We start from the raw sequence: 17,770 nt of genomic DNA, 5'->3' as shown, positions 1-17,770 counted from the left end.
GATATGCCATCATGTGAACTTGTATATTTCGGTTCATTGTTGGTACTTTTTTGTTGCCACCAGCTTATTAACAGTCCTGCCAGTGTTTCTTTTGATTTCTGTCAGCAATGTAAAGCTGTTTTATTTGCTGTCGTGGGCATGATGGTCTCCACTATCCTAATTTGATTTTTTTTTTTTTTTTTTTTGGATTTGTTTTTATTTTTTTCTGCTGCTTCTGTGTCCACATGTCCCAGTGTGTGTGTGGTGGGGGTTTCATTGTGTCTGAGTGTGTGCACACTTATTTCCAGGACTTTTCTCTGTAATTGATAGTTTTCACTGAAGGGTTTGGGCAACTTCCTGGACTGTCTCTTTATTCTCAATGACTCAAATGTCAAATAAACACTTTTTTTCATATAAGAATCAACACAGGCAATAATTCTCCCTTTACTTTTTTCAAGTTGTTTCTCAAGCAATCTAAACCATTTTGCTCTTCTCTTTTTTTTCTGCTTTTCTGCATCCTCCCTTCTCTCTGTATTGCGCTGGGCTCTTGTCTTTCTTCAGGGATGGCCGCTCCCCATCTCACTGCATGTGTGAGAAATGACAAGATGGGGGAGGCCTCTGTCCTGCAAAATCAGACCACGGTTTGTAGATGTCCTCTGTCGTCTGTCAGCTCTTCCCCGTCTCTGTCTTATTCCATCCTGACATGTGTGGTGTGGCCTCACTTTACTCATGCTCGCGCTCTAGTCCATGCATACAAGTTCATTCACCGAAATGCTTTTCAAGTCTTGCTGCTGCCACGGTTCCTTTTCTGGATATTTCATGCATATGTTTCACTGGCATTCAGTTTATTTGTAGCCCCGTTAATTCACTACAAAGTAATCCCAAGTTACAAGTACAAAACAGTACAGTTAAATGCAGACCAGGGGTGTGTTTCCTAAAACTTTCATCGCTAACTACGATAGCAACGAGCACAGTTGGGGCCAAGCCGGTAGGATTGTTGTTCCGTAGTGCGATCCACTAAGTGACGCAGGGGTTCCCATCATTCAAATCATATGCCGTCAAGTTGTGTAGTTGAAATGACAAAAATCGACCTAATTTATTTGTTTTTAGTAGTTTTTCGCTTTGTGTTTGTATTTTTAAGCCCAAAAGTGTTTTTATTTTGGTTGAACATTTGGTTTGGACTTAATCCCCAATATGACATTTTGACTTGCAGTAAATTGCGGCTTGCTACTCATTGTTAGAATCTGTAGAGCAGGGGTGTCAAATGTGCGGCCCGTGGGCCACATGCGGCCCGAGAGAGATTTTCATGCGGCCCACGAGAAGTTTCCAACGCAAAAAAACGAAATGTTAATTTACTAAAAAGGAAGGCACAAATAATTGCCATGAATCGCAGCATATCCGATGATATATTTCTTCTACAAATCCATCGTTATTCCACAAATAGAGCAGTTTTTGACATTTTTTTTAGTTTTCTAGAATGCATTTGCCGATTTTATTTCTTTGTAGACGGTCGTTTATTTTTATTAACTGACTACTATTATATATTTTCGCAAGAAAAATATTACTGCTAAAAAAGATGATAGAAGATATTTATTCGGAGAATTTCAGTTTTGAATACGAGGATAGTGACAAAGTAAAACAGTTAAAAGAGAAGTGCTGACTTTTTCGGCACACTAGCATAAATATCCACGCCAATTTTTAAAAATAAATACACTTAATTGTACTGGAAAAATCTCTAAATCACAAAGAAACACTCTCGGATGTAATAAGAAAGATTTTTCTTTTAATGAAATTTCCTATAAAAAGGTGAAATATAAAAAAAACATACTTGTTTCTGTTTATCTTTATAAAATGATATTAAAAGTATCTTACATAATTTGAAAAAAAACGAGAAATGTCAAGAAAAGATCCTGAAGAAATATATTTTACATAATTAGAGTGTAAACAAAGTGCATATTTCCTTTAAAATTAACTAAACTGAAATTGGATTAGACAATAGTGAAAAAAAAATTTGCATCGTTTTTTTTGTTATTTTGAGCCCGCGAGAAAAAAATTTGTCAAATCCGGCCCGCCAAGCAAAATGAGTTTGACACCCCTGCTGTAGAGGATGACTTGGCACCCTTACAATATTTTGACATTTCCGCAAATTTCCTGTTGCCAAAGTCAAATCAAACACATCTATAGACACTGTCGTTCAGACTATGATGGTTCAAACCAACACAGATCAAACGTGCATGGTAGGACAGTTTTGGGGAAATGATGTTCAGATGTTCATTTTAATGATGCATCATACCTTTTTACTTCACTGCTACCGGCTGTTTTTGTATGGGAAACGCACCCCAGTTCAGTCCATTTGTAATCATTTTATAATCCAATTAATTCTAACTCAGTCCAACTAAAATTCATATAATGCCAGCTCATAAAAACCAGCCTAGCCAAGGAACCCAGCAGGTTGAATCAAATCTCCCCTTCAAGCCAGTCCCACATTTTGAGAATGCAAGAGGCAGGGGTGGGAAGGAAAAATTCTCTAATCAACAGAAAGAAGCCAGGCTCGTGAAGGGGAGGGGAGGGCAGGGATATTAGCCCAGGGATGTCTGATATATGACCCAAAAAAACCCACTCAGTCAGTAGCAGCAATAAAGGCATGTACATGTACATGCATGGAGAATAGAGAGGAAAGAGTGAGGAATGATGATGCTCAGTGCAGCATGGGAGGTCCACAAGCAATATAGGCCTCTAGCAGCGTATATAAGGAGGACAAGGGATCATCCGTGTCTTAAAGGTGAGCGATGTTTTAAGAAAAAAAAATAAGAAAATCTTTTGAGACTAGTTTTAAAGGTGGAGAGTAATGCAATTCAAAGTTTGAAGCCCCATTCCACAAGAGAGGGTTTAGGTAAGTGAACGGTCCAGACCTTTCTACCTGTGGAAACTACAGGAACCACATATTTAGACTGCAGGCTGAGGGAGAATTGCTCTGTTGGAACATCATTGGAAAATGAGGCCTTTTGAGATACAATGATGCCAAAGGAATTATGCAGATTTCAAACCTTTGACGTGTCACACTTTGCAGGAACCTTTTTTTTTTTTTTTTAATACCTCCCAAAACAAATCTGTTAACAAAGTCATCTTCATCATTTGATTTGCTTTAAAGATTAACTAAGTATCTGGGGCCTCATGAAAGCGCATGAAATAGCATGGCTAATCAGTCCCATCAAGCAGCATCAGTAATCTGGAGCACATTGGCGCTGAGTGTAACCAGCCTGCAGTCCTGCCACTCAACCAGCCACATCCCATTCTGCTTCAGAGAGGTGAGCCCAGACCAGGACCAGGGAACAGGTTTGTTTGTGGACACTTCTCTTAATGCAATGGCTGCTTCACAACTGTGTCACTGCCTTCTACTCTGCGAGCTACACTGCTGCCATTGGCTGCTGCTGTGCCATGTAACATTCGATTTACATCAGACCGGCATCCTTTCGGAAATGTTCTCTGCTTAATGTCTGAGTGAGTCAGCATGATTAATGTAACAGCCATTAGAAGCTTTTTGGAGTCTAGAAGCATGTTTGATCCCTCTACCCTCGTCTGTATGTCACACTATGTTTCAGACGGCAGCCCCAACGACGGCAGCGCAGCCGACCCAGCCGCAGGGTTACAAAACGCTGCGGAAATGAGCACGCTGCCCCCCACCAACGCACCATCAGAGTCAAGTTTCCCACCAGAACCCCAGCAACCACACCGGAGCAAAACGGAGCCCAACCGCCGCGCAAACGGCACTGGCAGAACCCACCGTTCCCATCACCGCCACCACTCCCCCAACAAAACCAGTAGGGGAAAACACAAGGGGAAGAATCCGCCCAAGGCGGTGAAGAAGAAGGATAACAAGGGAAGTGACGGGCACCGCCACCACTCTGGTGGGAACCACCATAGCCATCGCCACCGTTCTCCCCAGAAAGGGCACGGCCGCTCCCGGAGTGCAGAGAACCACCTGGACGGCCGAGGCCGGCACGGCCGTGGCCGCTCGCCCGAGAGGCCTCGCGGTCAGAGCTCCTCCAACCCCCGCCACCGCTCTCCCCAACGCTCTCCCCAACGCTCTCCTCATCACTCGCCCCGCCGGCACAGGTCGCCCCACCGCTCTCGCCACCACTCCCCCACCAGACGTGGCCACCGCTCCCACGACCCCTACCAGCACGCCTCGCCGGAGAGACACAACCACGCCAACGAGAAACCCGCGGGAGACGAGGCCGCCGCGAAAGAGCCCAACAAGTCTCCTGAACCCACCTTCCCTTTCGAGGACACCCTCCTGCGAGAGTCCCTGGCCATGGACCGCCTGAACAGGGACGCCACGCTCCCATCGCTGCGGGGAGAGGCTCGCCCGTACGGGGAGGACAGTCTGCTGAGGAGAGTCTCCTCCATGGAGAGGCTCTACAGGGGGGACCGGGGTGACGGGCTGCTGAAGAACTTGGCGGCATCACGAGACCAGGAGGCCTCCTACAGAAACCCCACCCTGCCCAGACCCCGCACTCCTGATTCCGATTCAGCTTACCAGAGATACAGCTCGCTGCTGAGGGGGCAGTCACCTGTGATGTTGGAGAGGGGGCGCTACGCCAGCAGAGATGTCACTCCCGAACCTCGTTACCGAGCACGCAGCCTGGGACGAGACATCTCCCCGCCGAGGAGCCACAGGAGGCTCGACTCCGAGGATGAAGAGGACGACGACAACTTCGTAGCGGATAAAGTGAGGGAGTACTACAGCACGCTCAAGTCCAACCACAGTCTCTCTTCTCAGCCCAAGCGTCCCGAGCCTAAGAAGACCTACAAGGATAATCCCAAAGACCTGAGCATCTGATTGGCCTGCTGTCAGTTAACCTCAGAAAGCATCCACACAACACCTCAAGTACTCACTCCCATCGCCGCCTGGTTCTGCAGGAATGCAACACGTTTGTGTTCGTGTCACACACCACACCATGACACAAACATTCAACACATATATGCACTCATACACAAATTATGTAACAATGTTGAGTTACTAATAAGACAGTAATCCCCAAATGACTTTTGAAACTTTTCTTTTTCATTTTTTTAACTGTATGTTTTTCTTCTTGTTTTTTGTTGAAGCATTCTACATTTACAGATTTTTACAGAAAAATGTAAAACCACAAAAAAACAATGATGTGCCTAATTTTGTTTTTGATTCAATGTGTGGGGAGAATTTTGTGCCCCACTGTCAGACAGAGAAATGTACTCTTCCACACCGATCCCATGGAAGTACCGTGCACCTGGATCACCGCTACTGGTGTGCATGTCTTTACCGGTTCCAGTGTCTCTCTTTCCTGCCTTCATTTTCTCTCTGTCTCTCTCTCTCGCTCTCTCTCTCTCTCTCTCTCTCTCTCTCTCTCTCTCTCTCTCTCTCTCTCTCTCTCTCTCTCTCTCTTGCTCTCTCTTCCCAGTGCCACTGTTTTTTAGACATTTGACCAGACTATAGCACAAGCCTGCATTTGTTTGTATATTTTTGACAGTTTGCAGTGTGTGTACATTCAGAGGTGATCATTTTAAATGAATGAAGGGAAAATTAAGTTACACTATGATGATGATGTTAAAATAAAATAATATATTGAACAAATCAACGTGTAGAGTTTTCCTTGTTGTTTGGGTCTGTTTCCACTGCTATCAGTAACTCAGCTTTGGGATAAATGTTAGTCAACAGAATTGGAAAGAAACAAGGATCCTCTTCGCAAAATGGTATGGTGATGAGAGATGGTCTCTTCCAAGAAAAGGAAGGCAAAAAACTTGCGTTTTTTCACTTTTGCAACATCGAAGCCATCTAAAGACATTTTAGAAATGTTTATACACTCATCTTAACTGCATATATTTTCCCAACACTGCCTTTCTTCCATCATCCTCTATACTGTGTCCTTTCTTTTTTTCCACATCCTTTGCTGAAATATATTTCCCTGGACAGACAACAGAGAAGGAAGCTCTCCGCCTGAGTTTGTGTGTGTTCCATGCTCCACATTTATGTGTCTTTATACAGAAAGTGTGTTTCTGGTGCGCCAGCACACGCCAAGGTACTTAATACCGTAGGTTGAAAAATGTGCATCCAAGATTACCCTGTGGACACAATCTGTGCTGCTCATAAAACCAAGTGGGTAAGGCATAAAGCGTCGTGATCAAGCAGCAGCATATCAGAGCTCTTTTGGCCTAGTTTTGCTTCACTTCGAGGAGACCTCAGCTCCTTTGAACCAATAATGAACTTGCTACGTTTATGGGCTCCACTGATAAGCTACAAACACCACTCAGTGTTAAATATACAATCCACTGAAAATATTTCATTGTAAACCATCTGATCCAAATAGTAAATATTTCAGTGTATCTAATGCAAAACTTATATAATATTGTTATATCCATGCAAGACTAGTACTTTTGAGAATTTCTATTTTCCAAAGAGACAGAGATGTTCGTGTCCTTCACTTTTCTTTCCTCACACCCATTATGCAGCTCCTAAATAATTGATGTAATCCAATTTGAGCACAGACATTCTCCTCCCCTCCCTTTAAACGTCTCTCTCCCTCTTTATTAGGGCATACTCCATCCTACATCATCAAATGCAAAAATATAGCAGCGTGTTTTATTGCCTGTGCAACCTCAGAAATGATTAACAACTGGTGTCGGTTCATTCATCACGTGGGTGTTGGGCAGGAGGATGCAACAGTAATGAAATGTCCAATAAAAAGATGACTGCAGCGCAGCGCGGTGACATAGTGCAGGGTCAAAATGCTCTTCTCCAATCGGCAGTGCTCATAGTCTGACCTTAGAGGTCCTCTGCTGACCTGTTATGGAAACACCGGTGCAACAGGCACACTCTTAAACAAGACTGGAGCAGACAATTGTTCTACATGCTGAGAGCAAGAATGCAGAGGAGAAAAACGGCGCAAGATCAGTGGCGTGCTTAGGATGCCGAGGTGCTTTAACAGAAGAGAGGAAGATTTTATTTTAATTCTATCACATTTTAAAATTGGGTAATTATAGAGCAGTTGTCACAAAGGAATCCAGACTGCCTCAAATTTCAAGCTTTTTCTAATTAAATAGTGACTTTCTTCCCTTCCCCCAAAGCTTGCCACTTTGTAGTTTATTCCAGTGAGGACTTGGCATATGTATTTGGCAAACTTCAACAATTTAAAAGAATTTCATGCTTTTAAAATACTTTTCTTAATTAGTTTCCCTCAGTTTAAAGAAATAGTTCTTTTCTTAGAGATGTATCTTTTTATACACAAAACTGAGAACCCAGTTTGGGTACACCGAGTTATCAGAACCAGCAAGGTTTTTGTCAATTACAGCACAGGAGGAATTTGTAAGATGGTTCATGACCGCAAGACAAGTGTTTTAGGACTGAATTCAATCATATTTTCATAGTGACAACTTTCCAATATGGTACCGAATAGGGAGAACACCGTCACGCAAGGGGTTATAGGGATCCAAACGGATCGAAGCAGGAGGCAGGAAGGTGTAAATGAACAAAAATGATATGCAAGGAACAAACAAAGAGCTGCAGAGCAAAATATCCAATAAAACTAAGGAGGTTGACTCAAGGGTTTGTGCAGAAACAGCCTGTGACTGTGTAATAGTGTTCCCTCACTGGATTTTCCAGCAATGTTTGCCATATTACTTCCTCTTATCTTTGATCATGTCTTATCATTGATAGGGATTGGGGCTGGTGGAGAAGGGGGTCGATGCGTGGGATTGACTTTGTTTTTACTGTTAAGCACTTCGTGCTGCCTTTTATTGTACAAAAAGTGCTAGATAAATAAAGTTGTATTTTATTTTAAGGGTTTACCTGAAAAGAAGGCCATGAAAGTCATGGTGGCACATCAGAGCAGCGAGGCTTCCCAGGTTAAGTAGGCAGATGAGGCCACACTGGAATCCTGCAGGGCACAGTTAGGTGGTAAAGTGGTCAGATGAAATGAGCAAAGCCAAGACTCCTCTTGATTAAAAAAGGCTCAATTCAGAATCTCCCAGTCTCGGCAGACCCCAAGGCAGGAGCTGGGACAGGCAAGGCATGGGCAGACTCTGGTCCAGGTGGGGTACCTAATGGTTGCAGGATGCATTTATGTTTCACAGGCAAGTAGTTTTACAATCTCTGTCCCCAAACTGCAGCCCTTCCTTCCATTAGTGATTAAGTGATCCGGATCCGAGGGCAAATTATACCCCTGCTGCCGAGATGAGGCCATTTTAAGAAAGAATGGAAAAATCCAACTAAAACTTTTAAATTATTTGAAAAATTATTATTAGTTGAATGAATATATGAAAACATGAATTTTGTTTGTAACACTTTGAAAGAAAACTTTACTTCAGACCTTCTGTCATGGTTATTCTAAGAAGTGCAAGCCAGACCCTAAGGTGCTTGCATTTCTTAAAATGTTACCCTGTAATATGTTATACATTGTAGCGATAACAATGAATAAAAAAAAATAATTTTCTGAAAAAGTAAATTTTCAATGCACTTATTCACCCTGAACCAAATGAGCTGTGATAATTGCGAAATACAGAGCATCTCTAGCGTGACTGGTCTTCTTGGCATGGACCTGACTGAAGCAGACATTATTTTGATGGGAGTGAGGCCACTGCTTTCCTGTTACAGTCAGTTCTTTTCAAGGTTGAACTGTCTAACTGTTACTATGAGGTCGGGGATTCAGGAGGACTCCTCCTCTCTCGTACCATCTACTTTCTTTGAGGAGGTAAACTGAGCTTGAAGGTGACCATTTTGGTGCAGCGTTTTCTCTCCAAGACAGCAATGATGTCAGCCTTTATTGAAAGTATACAGGTTACTGATGTTACTATGGATTCTAATTTTGCTAAGCGCATGTAAATATAACATATTTAAATCTGTGATATTAACAATTAAAAATGAAGTTTGTTGCTTTACATGAATACATCTAGTTTTGAACTTAATCTGCATTTGTTCAAAAAACAAGACGTTATGCATTTTTTCCTTAACAAGCAGTATTTATGTAATCCAGGCAATCTTTTCATTTACACACAAACAACAAGCAATGATCTTGTTGTGTTTACTTTTCCTTTAACAATTTTAATCTATTGGGCAGATTGACCAACGTTTAGATGAAACATGCTTTATTTGTTTAAGTAGAACACCACAGTAAAAAATATCTTGCTTGATCTACTTTAAAAAAAATTAAGGCAACTTTTTCGCATGATATTTTTGTGTAGATCAAGAAAGACTAGTCTGTGTATAAACTACTTAATTTTTAGTACCTATGTACAAAATTTAATTTTGATAAAGTAAACTTAACACAATTAAGTTGACTGTACTTGCAAAATGTAATATTTACATACAAAAAATTAAGTAGTTTAAACAAAGACTAGTCTTTCTTGATCTACATAATGATCTCATGCAAAAAGTTGACTTATTTTTTTTAGGTAGATCAAGCACAATATTTGTATCAGTGTAGGGCTGAATAATGTTTAACACTGAGCAGGCAAAAGTTTCTGCCACCACCTTTTGTTATCCGGTAGGTCCGGTGTTGGAACCCGGAGATCACACACACTTTTAATCCTGGTTTAGAAAAAGATGTAGGCCTTTATTTCTTAGAAACAGTTTAAGACAACAGCATTTACTTCATGTGCAAAGGAGAGGACTGGTTTACTTTAACAAACCCTCAACACACCATGGAGCTAACAGCAGTCCTCCATCTCACCTAGTCTGGCTAAGCAGCCACGATCGGCCCCAACCAACCAGTGCAGATAACTACTGTATGGTGGATGGGTTTTCCAGTGGGATTGGATGTATTCATGGACCCACACACTCATCAAAGCTTTTTGAAAGCTTTTTCCTTTGCTAGTGCAAAATGTTATGCATGTGTCATGTTTGACTTACCTGTCTGAATTTGGTTTTTGTACCTCAGCTGCTTCCAAGGTTTTTGTTACCAGCTTACCGTTATGAAAATTGAATCTTGGGTACAATACACAGTTGAAATTTTAACAATCATTAAATATTTAAATTCAGTTGCTGTGCAGGTTCTTCAATGCCTACTGTCTTTTGTTCAGTACTGCAGCCGTGTCACTGTACTTCAGAGATGTGCGCTCAGATTGACCTTAAGATTGCAATAAGACCTCTGATTCTAACAAAGAAAGGTAGGAGGATACTCTAATAGAGACCATGGTTCTACTCAGCATTTGTAAATTCTGAGTTAGTATTCAAACTCAGTTTGTTGAACCCCCTTTCTGAAATTGTCCCTAGATGTTTTGTTTTGGGAGGGCGGTTTGGATGGAAGAGGGTGCAGCTGGTGGTGAGGAAGTCCTTTTGCCTTCAGCACTTGCGGTTTAACCATATTGCGACATAACTGAGGTCACACACTGCAAAAAAGGTCACACACTGCAACAAACACATGGGAAATGAGGCATAATGATGTGCAAAAAAGGAGTTTCTTATTTGAAAATGAACAATGAAAAAAAAAACTGTGGTGCAAGCTGTTTGTGCTATGATTTGTTCAGAACACAAAAGAAAAAAGAAAATATCCTGAACATGGATAAAGGATGGTCACAGTGGTCTGGTAGTACAATTGACAGCACAACAAAACATATTTCTCTTTAAAACATGAATGACTGTGCAATTTAAGACATTTATTCACAGCTTGGAAGTCAAGATATTGCAAAGAAGCTAAAGTCATGACAGTTTAGCATTGACTTTGCCCCGATGTCAGACTACAGACCACCCCCCTAATCAAAATGAATTTTCTGCTTTAATTTTAACCTTATGTGGTACAAGAAAAATATGAAGACTAAACCTTTTTGGAAGCATACTGTAAATATGTTTTGTGATAAAGTGAGACATTTTCATATGTAGTCAGTGGAAACTGGCTTGTTTTTGGGGCCATCTTTTCTTATTTCCACGCTGGCCTCATGACATCACAGGATTCAGTGTCTGTGGTAGTACAAGTTACTACAGTTGATATACACTGGTTAGTATGTAACCAAATGTTGGATTGAATAAAACTGTAAATGTCTTCATATGCAGGAGGAAGAACTTAATATGATCAATCTGAGATTTATTTTTCCAGCAGTGATAGATTTCAGCTGTTTTCACTTGCATGTGCATGTCCAGTGAGAATGAATGAACTTGTGATACCTGATTACAGTTGTGTAATGTGGTTTGAGACTTCTTTAAACAATGAGGTGAGATGCATATGTATTTTGTTGTGAAACTTGCATTTTAAAATGACTGGTACCATCAAATAGTTAATGTAACTGGTTTCGCACTTTACTAATGGTGCATTACCCATCACCTTCTCCCCACGCCCTTCCTTCTCCAGGTTTCACAGCCGTTTGACAGCTCTAACTCTCAGAGATCAGCTAAACAGCATCTGGTCCGTGATTTCTTGGACATAACAGACAGCCCCTTTTCTCTTTGACCCACAAAAGTTCAATATAAGGATATAATTGATGACACCCTGAGCAGCATACGTCACTCATACTTAAATCTGCTCCTGAGCTCTAATGATTTAAAGATCGGTAGAAATAGCTTTACCTTTTACTGCACTGACAGGAAGGTTTATCTCTACAGTAAAGAGTAGGATCTGTCAATTTGGCAAGGATTGGTCTGTCTGTATTCCAGTCACTGTAGCTACTGAGACTGATCATCTGGTTTCAGTCAATCTGAGATGCAGACAACAAACCTTCTATTAGACTCATCAAAGCCTCCCATCTCCTGGTAATCAGAGAAATTGCTCGCTGCAAACTCTTCATCCCAGTCCCACAGGTGGATCACAGCATTTCAGAGCTGCTAGGCATCAGCGGAACAACGGAGGCTTGCTAATACATTAGTTAACTTTGGGCCTCTTTTGGGTAATACTCATTTGAGCATCCAGAGGCAAAAGAAAATGAGCTTACTCTTCTTCTTTTCCTATGGTCTTTGCATCCTTTCATCTATACTAGCATTAAAGATAACTAGCAACAGCCACCTCACATCCACTGAAACCAACAAAGAGCAGATGAGGGCCTTGAAAAACCATGCAATAGATGTCACATTTGGGTTTTTTCAAAGATGATTGCAACCTTGTGGCAGACATGTGAAGTACAACATTTTCCAGCAAACCTACTTGATTTTCAGGTTTGATCGCAACAACCATACATGAACTTATATCAAAAGCAGCTCATTATTCAGTGCTTTAATCATAGACATACACAAAGGACAGTTGTTGACAATTGATAAGAATAGGAATCTGATATAATCGCAGAAATAAAGGGAAGAAGAAAGCATGCAAAGGAGCATTGTAGCGTTGTTGAGTGACCAGTGAAAATATACGTTCGTTTTTTTATTATCTTGAAACAGAGGTTGTTTTTTTGTGTGCATGGGTGTGTATGAGAGTGTGTGTAGATGTATACCGATTACATAAAAGTAACATGTATGTTATCTATGTGTGTGTGTGTGTGTGTGTGTGTGTGTGTGTGTGTGAGTATATATATATATATATATATATATATATATATCATATATATATATATATATATATATATCATATATACAGTTTTTTGAGAGCACCTCCAAGTCATAAGATTATCATCTATTTAGATGCTATATGTTGCGTGCTGTGTACCTAATAAGACCAATAATGCACTACTATACTAAGTTATGTTTATAAATACAAAAATGCTTGTATACATGTGCTTATATATATATATATATATATATATATATATATAGATATATATATATCTGTTGCCTTCTTAACGCAATCACTTGAGGTTGTGTTTCAACATTCAATGTCAACACTGACAGCTTATTGTGGTTTTATTCCATATGACTAAATCAAATTTTCAAATTTGACAGTTGTGACAGTTTTAATGTAAAGGTGTCTAAACAAACACCCGTGCATCACACCATCCAATAATTAATTTACCCTTTGGGATTAATAAAGTATTTTGAATTGAATCGCAAACAATTCTACAATTCTTTCTATTGGAGAGACTTTAATAAATATATAAAATCATGCTCACCAGTCTCTGGGTCTTGACTTTAAACGTCATAGACTTCATGAAAGGATGTTTTTCTTTCTCATGCAACTAGCTGGATTTGTTTGAAGTGGATACTCGCATGAAGCCTCTTTACTAAAGTACTTTGATTTGATGGTGTATGTGCTTACTGGAATATACAGAACTGTCTAAACTGTAGTCTAGACAAAAGGTAAATAAACTACAAAGTCAGATGAAGTCACTAAACACAGCTGTATCCATTGTTTGTGTTTGACCTCATCAAAAGTTCTGTACCGCCACGCCACTGACTTACAGTTCCTTTATTTTGGCAAAATATTAGCGTAGAATGAAAGGAGTTCACAACAGTGATCCATCATGTATGCAAAGAAGCCGTCCTGTTCTTTTTGTCGTTCTAAGCAATCCATCATATTATTGCCACATCTCATTAGTTCCTAAGTAATCGAGAATTGGTAATTATTGAGTGTGTGTGTATATGTGTGTGATCCATGCTGCAAGGCTGTGTTTTCAAGAAAGTCAGAAAGGAAATCAGTCATGTTCTGCACAGGTCTACAGGCAAACATGCCTCAAAGTCAATAGATCGCAGCCTCTACAGATAATCAAGTTCCCTGACACATTTCTGGATGCAGATGCTGTTTCATACATATATACATATATATAAGATATTATTGTTTTGATAGAAAACTGAAATTGAAAGTATAATTGGCTAAACCACAAGGGAGCCTTCCTTTAGTTAACAGGTGTTTAATGAATAATTGGTTGTAAAATGTAGTGAGTTGTTGCAGAAAGATGCTGCTGCTGAATAAGGCTGCTCAAAGACTTTTATCCACAAGTTTCGATCAATACTAGCTGGGTGGCTTCTGGGTATTCTGGTGATGAGGTGTTTGCGTTTCAAAGAAACCATTTCTTAGTTAACAGGTATTTCTGCAATTGTGCACTCGGAGTGGACAGATGATTCTGTAATTCATATCACGACTCAAAAAGTGATTCTAGCAGGACCTGTAATTCAAGGAAAGAAGTTTAACCTGGGTGGTGTAGACACAGATCAAGAGGCTTCGTTACTAAACTAGTGGGTGGATGAGCGTTGCTTTTTTTTTTCTTTTGATGAAAAAGCAGAAAACTCCCTGCACACCTATCATACTTCAAAGGCAGAGCTGAAGTGATGCAGGTTTCAGTTAGAATGTTTTTAATCAGGTGAAAAATGCAGTGATGCAGTAAAATTCAAACATACCTGGGACCATATTGGGATTAAACTAGATTACATCATTCTAGTGATTAAACATGTGGGGATGGTAACTGCAGGAAAAGGAAGAAGAAATAAATACGTTAAAAAATGTTAAATTAAATTGCTGAACATAAGTTGCTGATATGTGACAAATTAAAAAGAAAATATAAACAAAAATGTGCTGAAATCCAGTGCAATTCAGTGGAGCGTATTCCGATCAATAGTGATACCGGTACTTAATTACAGATTTGCTAATTTGCTCCATCCATCCATCCATCCATCCATCCATGGATCCTCTCTCAGGCCATCTTTTCCAGCTCTCGGGAAGACCAAATCATCCCCGGGCCAGCCAAAGAATATAATCTCTCCAGTGGGTCCTGGTTCTGTCTCCGTACTTCCTCGAGGTCAGAGATGCCCAAAACACCTATGAGAGGTGCCCAGGGGGGCATCCTCACTAGATGGCCAAAGCATCTCAGCTGCCTCTTCACCAGCCCAGTATGGCGTCTACATTACCACAGGTGCTGCACCAATCCACCTGTCAATGTCCAGTTATACTCATGAAACACAACCCCAAGATACATAAACTTTTCAACCTCGGGCACCTACAGTAACTCCCAACTCAGAGAGGACATTCCACCATTTCCTGTCCGTGAACCATGGTGTCAGATTTGAAGGTGTTGATTCTCACCATGCCACTTTACACTTGGCTGCGAACTACTTCAACGAAATCTGTAGATCACAGCTCGATGAAGTCAACTTGTACTGCGTAAAGCAGAGATGGAATCTTTTAGCCACCAAACTGTACCACCTCCACCCCTTGGCTGTTCCTAGACCAAGTGCAGCCCTGATGGAGTCCAACTCCTATCTGGAAAGAATCTGTTTCACTGCCAAAAAATCAAACCAAACTCTTGTTCATTAGTAGATGGATTGGCTGGCCCTTAGCAATGGAACTAGTACCCCATCTTCTTGGAGCACCTGCCACAAAGAAGTGTAGGGCTGGTCCAGTGTTTTACTACTGAGACAGAATCTACATTGTTCCTCCTGAATCTGAATAAGTTATCTGACTCTGTTCTCCAGCACAGACCTTAGCAGGAAAGCTGATGCGTGTCATTCTGCCTTCCACCATTCAACAACATCCTTAGTGGACGTTAATGGCACCCCACAGATAGAGTTGGTGAAGCACTGCTTTCCCCACCCATTACACCAAACAGTTTGCCAGAATCTTCTCTAATCCAATTAAAGGTCACTCTTTATGGCTTCTCTAAACATCTCCCACACCAGAGTTTTTGCCTCACCAACTGCTAAGGTTGCAACCCACTTGGCCTGCTGTCAGCTGCCTCTGGAGTCTGACAGACTGATGAAGGCCTGTAGGACTCTCTCAGCATGACGGCCTCCCTCTCCTGGAGTGTTCACCACCGGGTTATGTGATTACCTCCTTGGGGGACACGTACGACCATGAAACCACAGTTTCAGTCAGCCATTTTAACAATGGAGGCATGGAACATGGCCCATTTGGAGTCAATGTCCCCCACCTTCCTCCAGATGTGGTTGAAGCTCTGCTATATGAGGTAGTTCAAGATCTTTCTAACAGGTTTCTTTGCCAGGTATTCCCAGCAAACCCTCACTATACATTTGCTCCAGCCAGATACTGTATATCCAGTATCTCCTCTCTATCTCATCCAACTCACCACCGGTTGACAGCTCAGCTCCTCTCTTTACCCGAGTGTCCAGGAAATATGACCTGAAATATGATAATGCAATTATTTAGTCGATCTTTGAAATACGGGAAAGGATGTTCTGGTGGCATGTGCACTTTTGGATATCCTTATTTGCTAACAGGATCTTCATTATGGACAAACAATGATGAGCACAGAAGTGTAACAACAGAACACCAGTGGGGTTCAGATCAGGGAAGTCGTTCCTCCCTAATAACATCCTTCCAGGTAACACTGTCATTGTCTATGTGAAAATTAAAGTCCCCCAGTAGAACAATGAAGTCCCCCTTGAGAATTGCCTTTCAGCACACCCACCAGGGAGTTCAAGAAGGTGGGGTATTCCAAACTATTGTTTGAATATTGAAGCATATGCACAAACAACAGATAGAACCTGCTCCTCAACCCAAAAGTGCAAACGATCCTGTCATCCAGCAGGGAAAACCCCCAGATGCAATAAGTAAGCCAACTCCAGCCCAATGCCTCTGATCTTGGGCAACTTTAAAGGCTACATGTTAAGGTGAGCGTGACCATTTCTGGTCAGTACCTCTGAACCTCACACACAAATTCAGGCTCCTTGCCCATCAGAGAGGTGACAATGTCTCTGAAGCCAGTTCTGGAATTTGAAGATAAGCAGGGCATAGCCCACCTTTGACTGTTGCCCATGATGCATTGCACCCAACCCATACAGCTCCTCCTGGCCATCTTAAAAGAGGGCCCATGTGGCTTATTGGGATTGAGCCTGATCATGCCCCATGGGTAAAAGCTCAGCCACCAGGCACTCAATAAAGACCCCCCGTGCCAGGCCTGGCTCCAGGGTGGGGCCCTTGTTCATTGAAGTGGCTACAGTTATGACTGTTAATGTGAAATTAGGTATTTTTTTCAGAAATGAGGACTACACTATAACCCTCTTGTTGTCATGAGGATTATCTCAGGTTGGGACTGGAGCACAAATTAAGGATTTGTTGAAAAGTGCATTTTTCTGTTTAGTTTTATTTTACTTTGGTTCTGCTTGTTCAGGTGTTTTGAAATATGTATAGATATATTTTTGTGAATTGTGATTTATGATAAGCCAAGTTATGGTAAAATATGAGAAGAGATAAGACTGCACTGATCCCTGAACAGACATTTATGTGGTACTGTATTTAGGCATGACTGCCTGAAAAGATACGGTTGTACTGCCGTTGCTGTACTTCGTGAAATGACATGGCCAATGGCACTGTCATTCGCTTATATGTTTAACCTCTTGTTGAACCCCTGCATGACTTAAGACAGTCACGTTAGCGCTTGTGGTTCACCTGCAGCTAAGGTTTAGCCTGAACTAAACAGCACTGTCCTAAAAGAAATATCACAACTACTTCTTGAGGTCTCTTTTCCTGCACGTTTGGTTAAATCTGATACAGGTATATTTTAACACAAGTCTAGGGAATTTCTCTAAAGACCGATAGAGAAATACACATTTGTAGTGTATTATCTATTCATCAAAATCACTGCTTGGTGCAGCAACATACATGCATGAATATATGCAAATGTACTAGTAAATATTTTTTGAAGGATGTGAAATCAATTTTGCCTGTTAAATAATTGATGTCATGAAGGTTGGACTGATTCCCCACAATTAATGTTTACACTGTAGCGAACTTCTTATTTTCCAACTAGTTTAACTGCAGCTCAACTTAACATGTCCTTGTTGCAGCATTGCAGTATCTTTGAACTTTGACAGTAGCTGTGGTTTAAACTCAACATTCTGTTTTAGGTAACCCACTAGTCATTCAGGTTGTGACGGTTGGCACCTTACACACTTGTGTTCTTGGAAATGTCTATCCTGTTAGTCATTTATCTTTGTAAATATATA

General features: G+C 41.1%; 1 protein-coding gene across 8 annotated transcripts in view; it reads left to right on the top strand.

Moving 5' to 3' along the window:
- Nucleotides 1–5,589, top strand: part of magi1b (membrane associated guanylate kinase, WW and PDZ domain containing 1b) — a 175,687-nt gene extending 170,098 nt beyond the window's left edge. For 6 of the 8 annotated variants that reach the window (XM_061727862.1, XM_061727859.1, XM_061727861.1 and 3 more), the window contains one exon: nt 3,582–5,589. In XM_061727862.1, the coding sequence (XP_061583846.1) occupies nt 3,582–4,822 (1,241 nt within the window). In that variant the 3' untranslated portion in view covers nt 4,823–5,589. Of the gene's footprint in view, nt 1–540; nt 621–3,581 lie in introns of all 8 variants that reach the window. The other 2 variants (XM_061727864.1, XM_061727863.1) reach the window with 1 other exon arrangement.
- The last annotated feature ends 12,181 nt before the right edge of the window (nt 5,590–17,770 follow it).

Source organism: Cololabis saira, chromosome 8, assembly GCF_033807715.1.
Source record: "Cololabis saira isolate AMF1-May2022 chromosome 8, fColSai1.1, whole genome shotgun sequence".
Classification (NCBI taxonomy): domain Eukaryota; kingdom Metazoa; phylum Chordata; class Actinopteri; order Beloniformes; family Belonidae; genus Cololabis; species Cololabis saira.
Note: the sequence above shows the minus strand (reverse complement) of the source record. Positions and strands in the feature narration are given on the sequence as shown.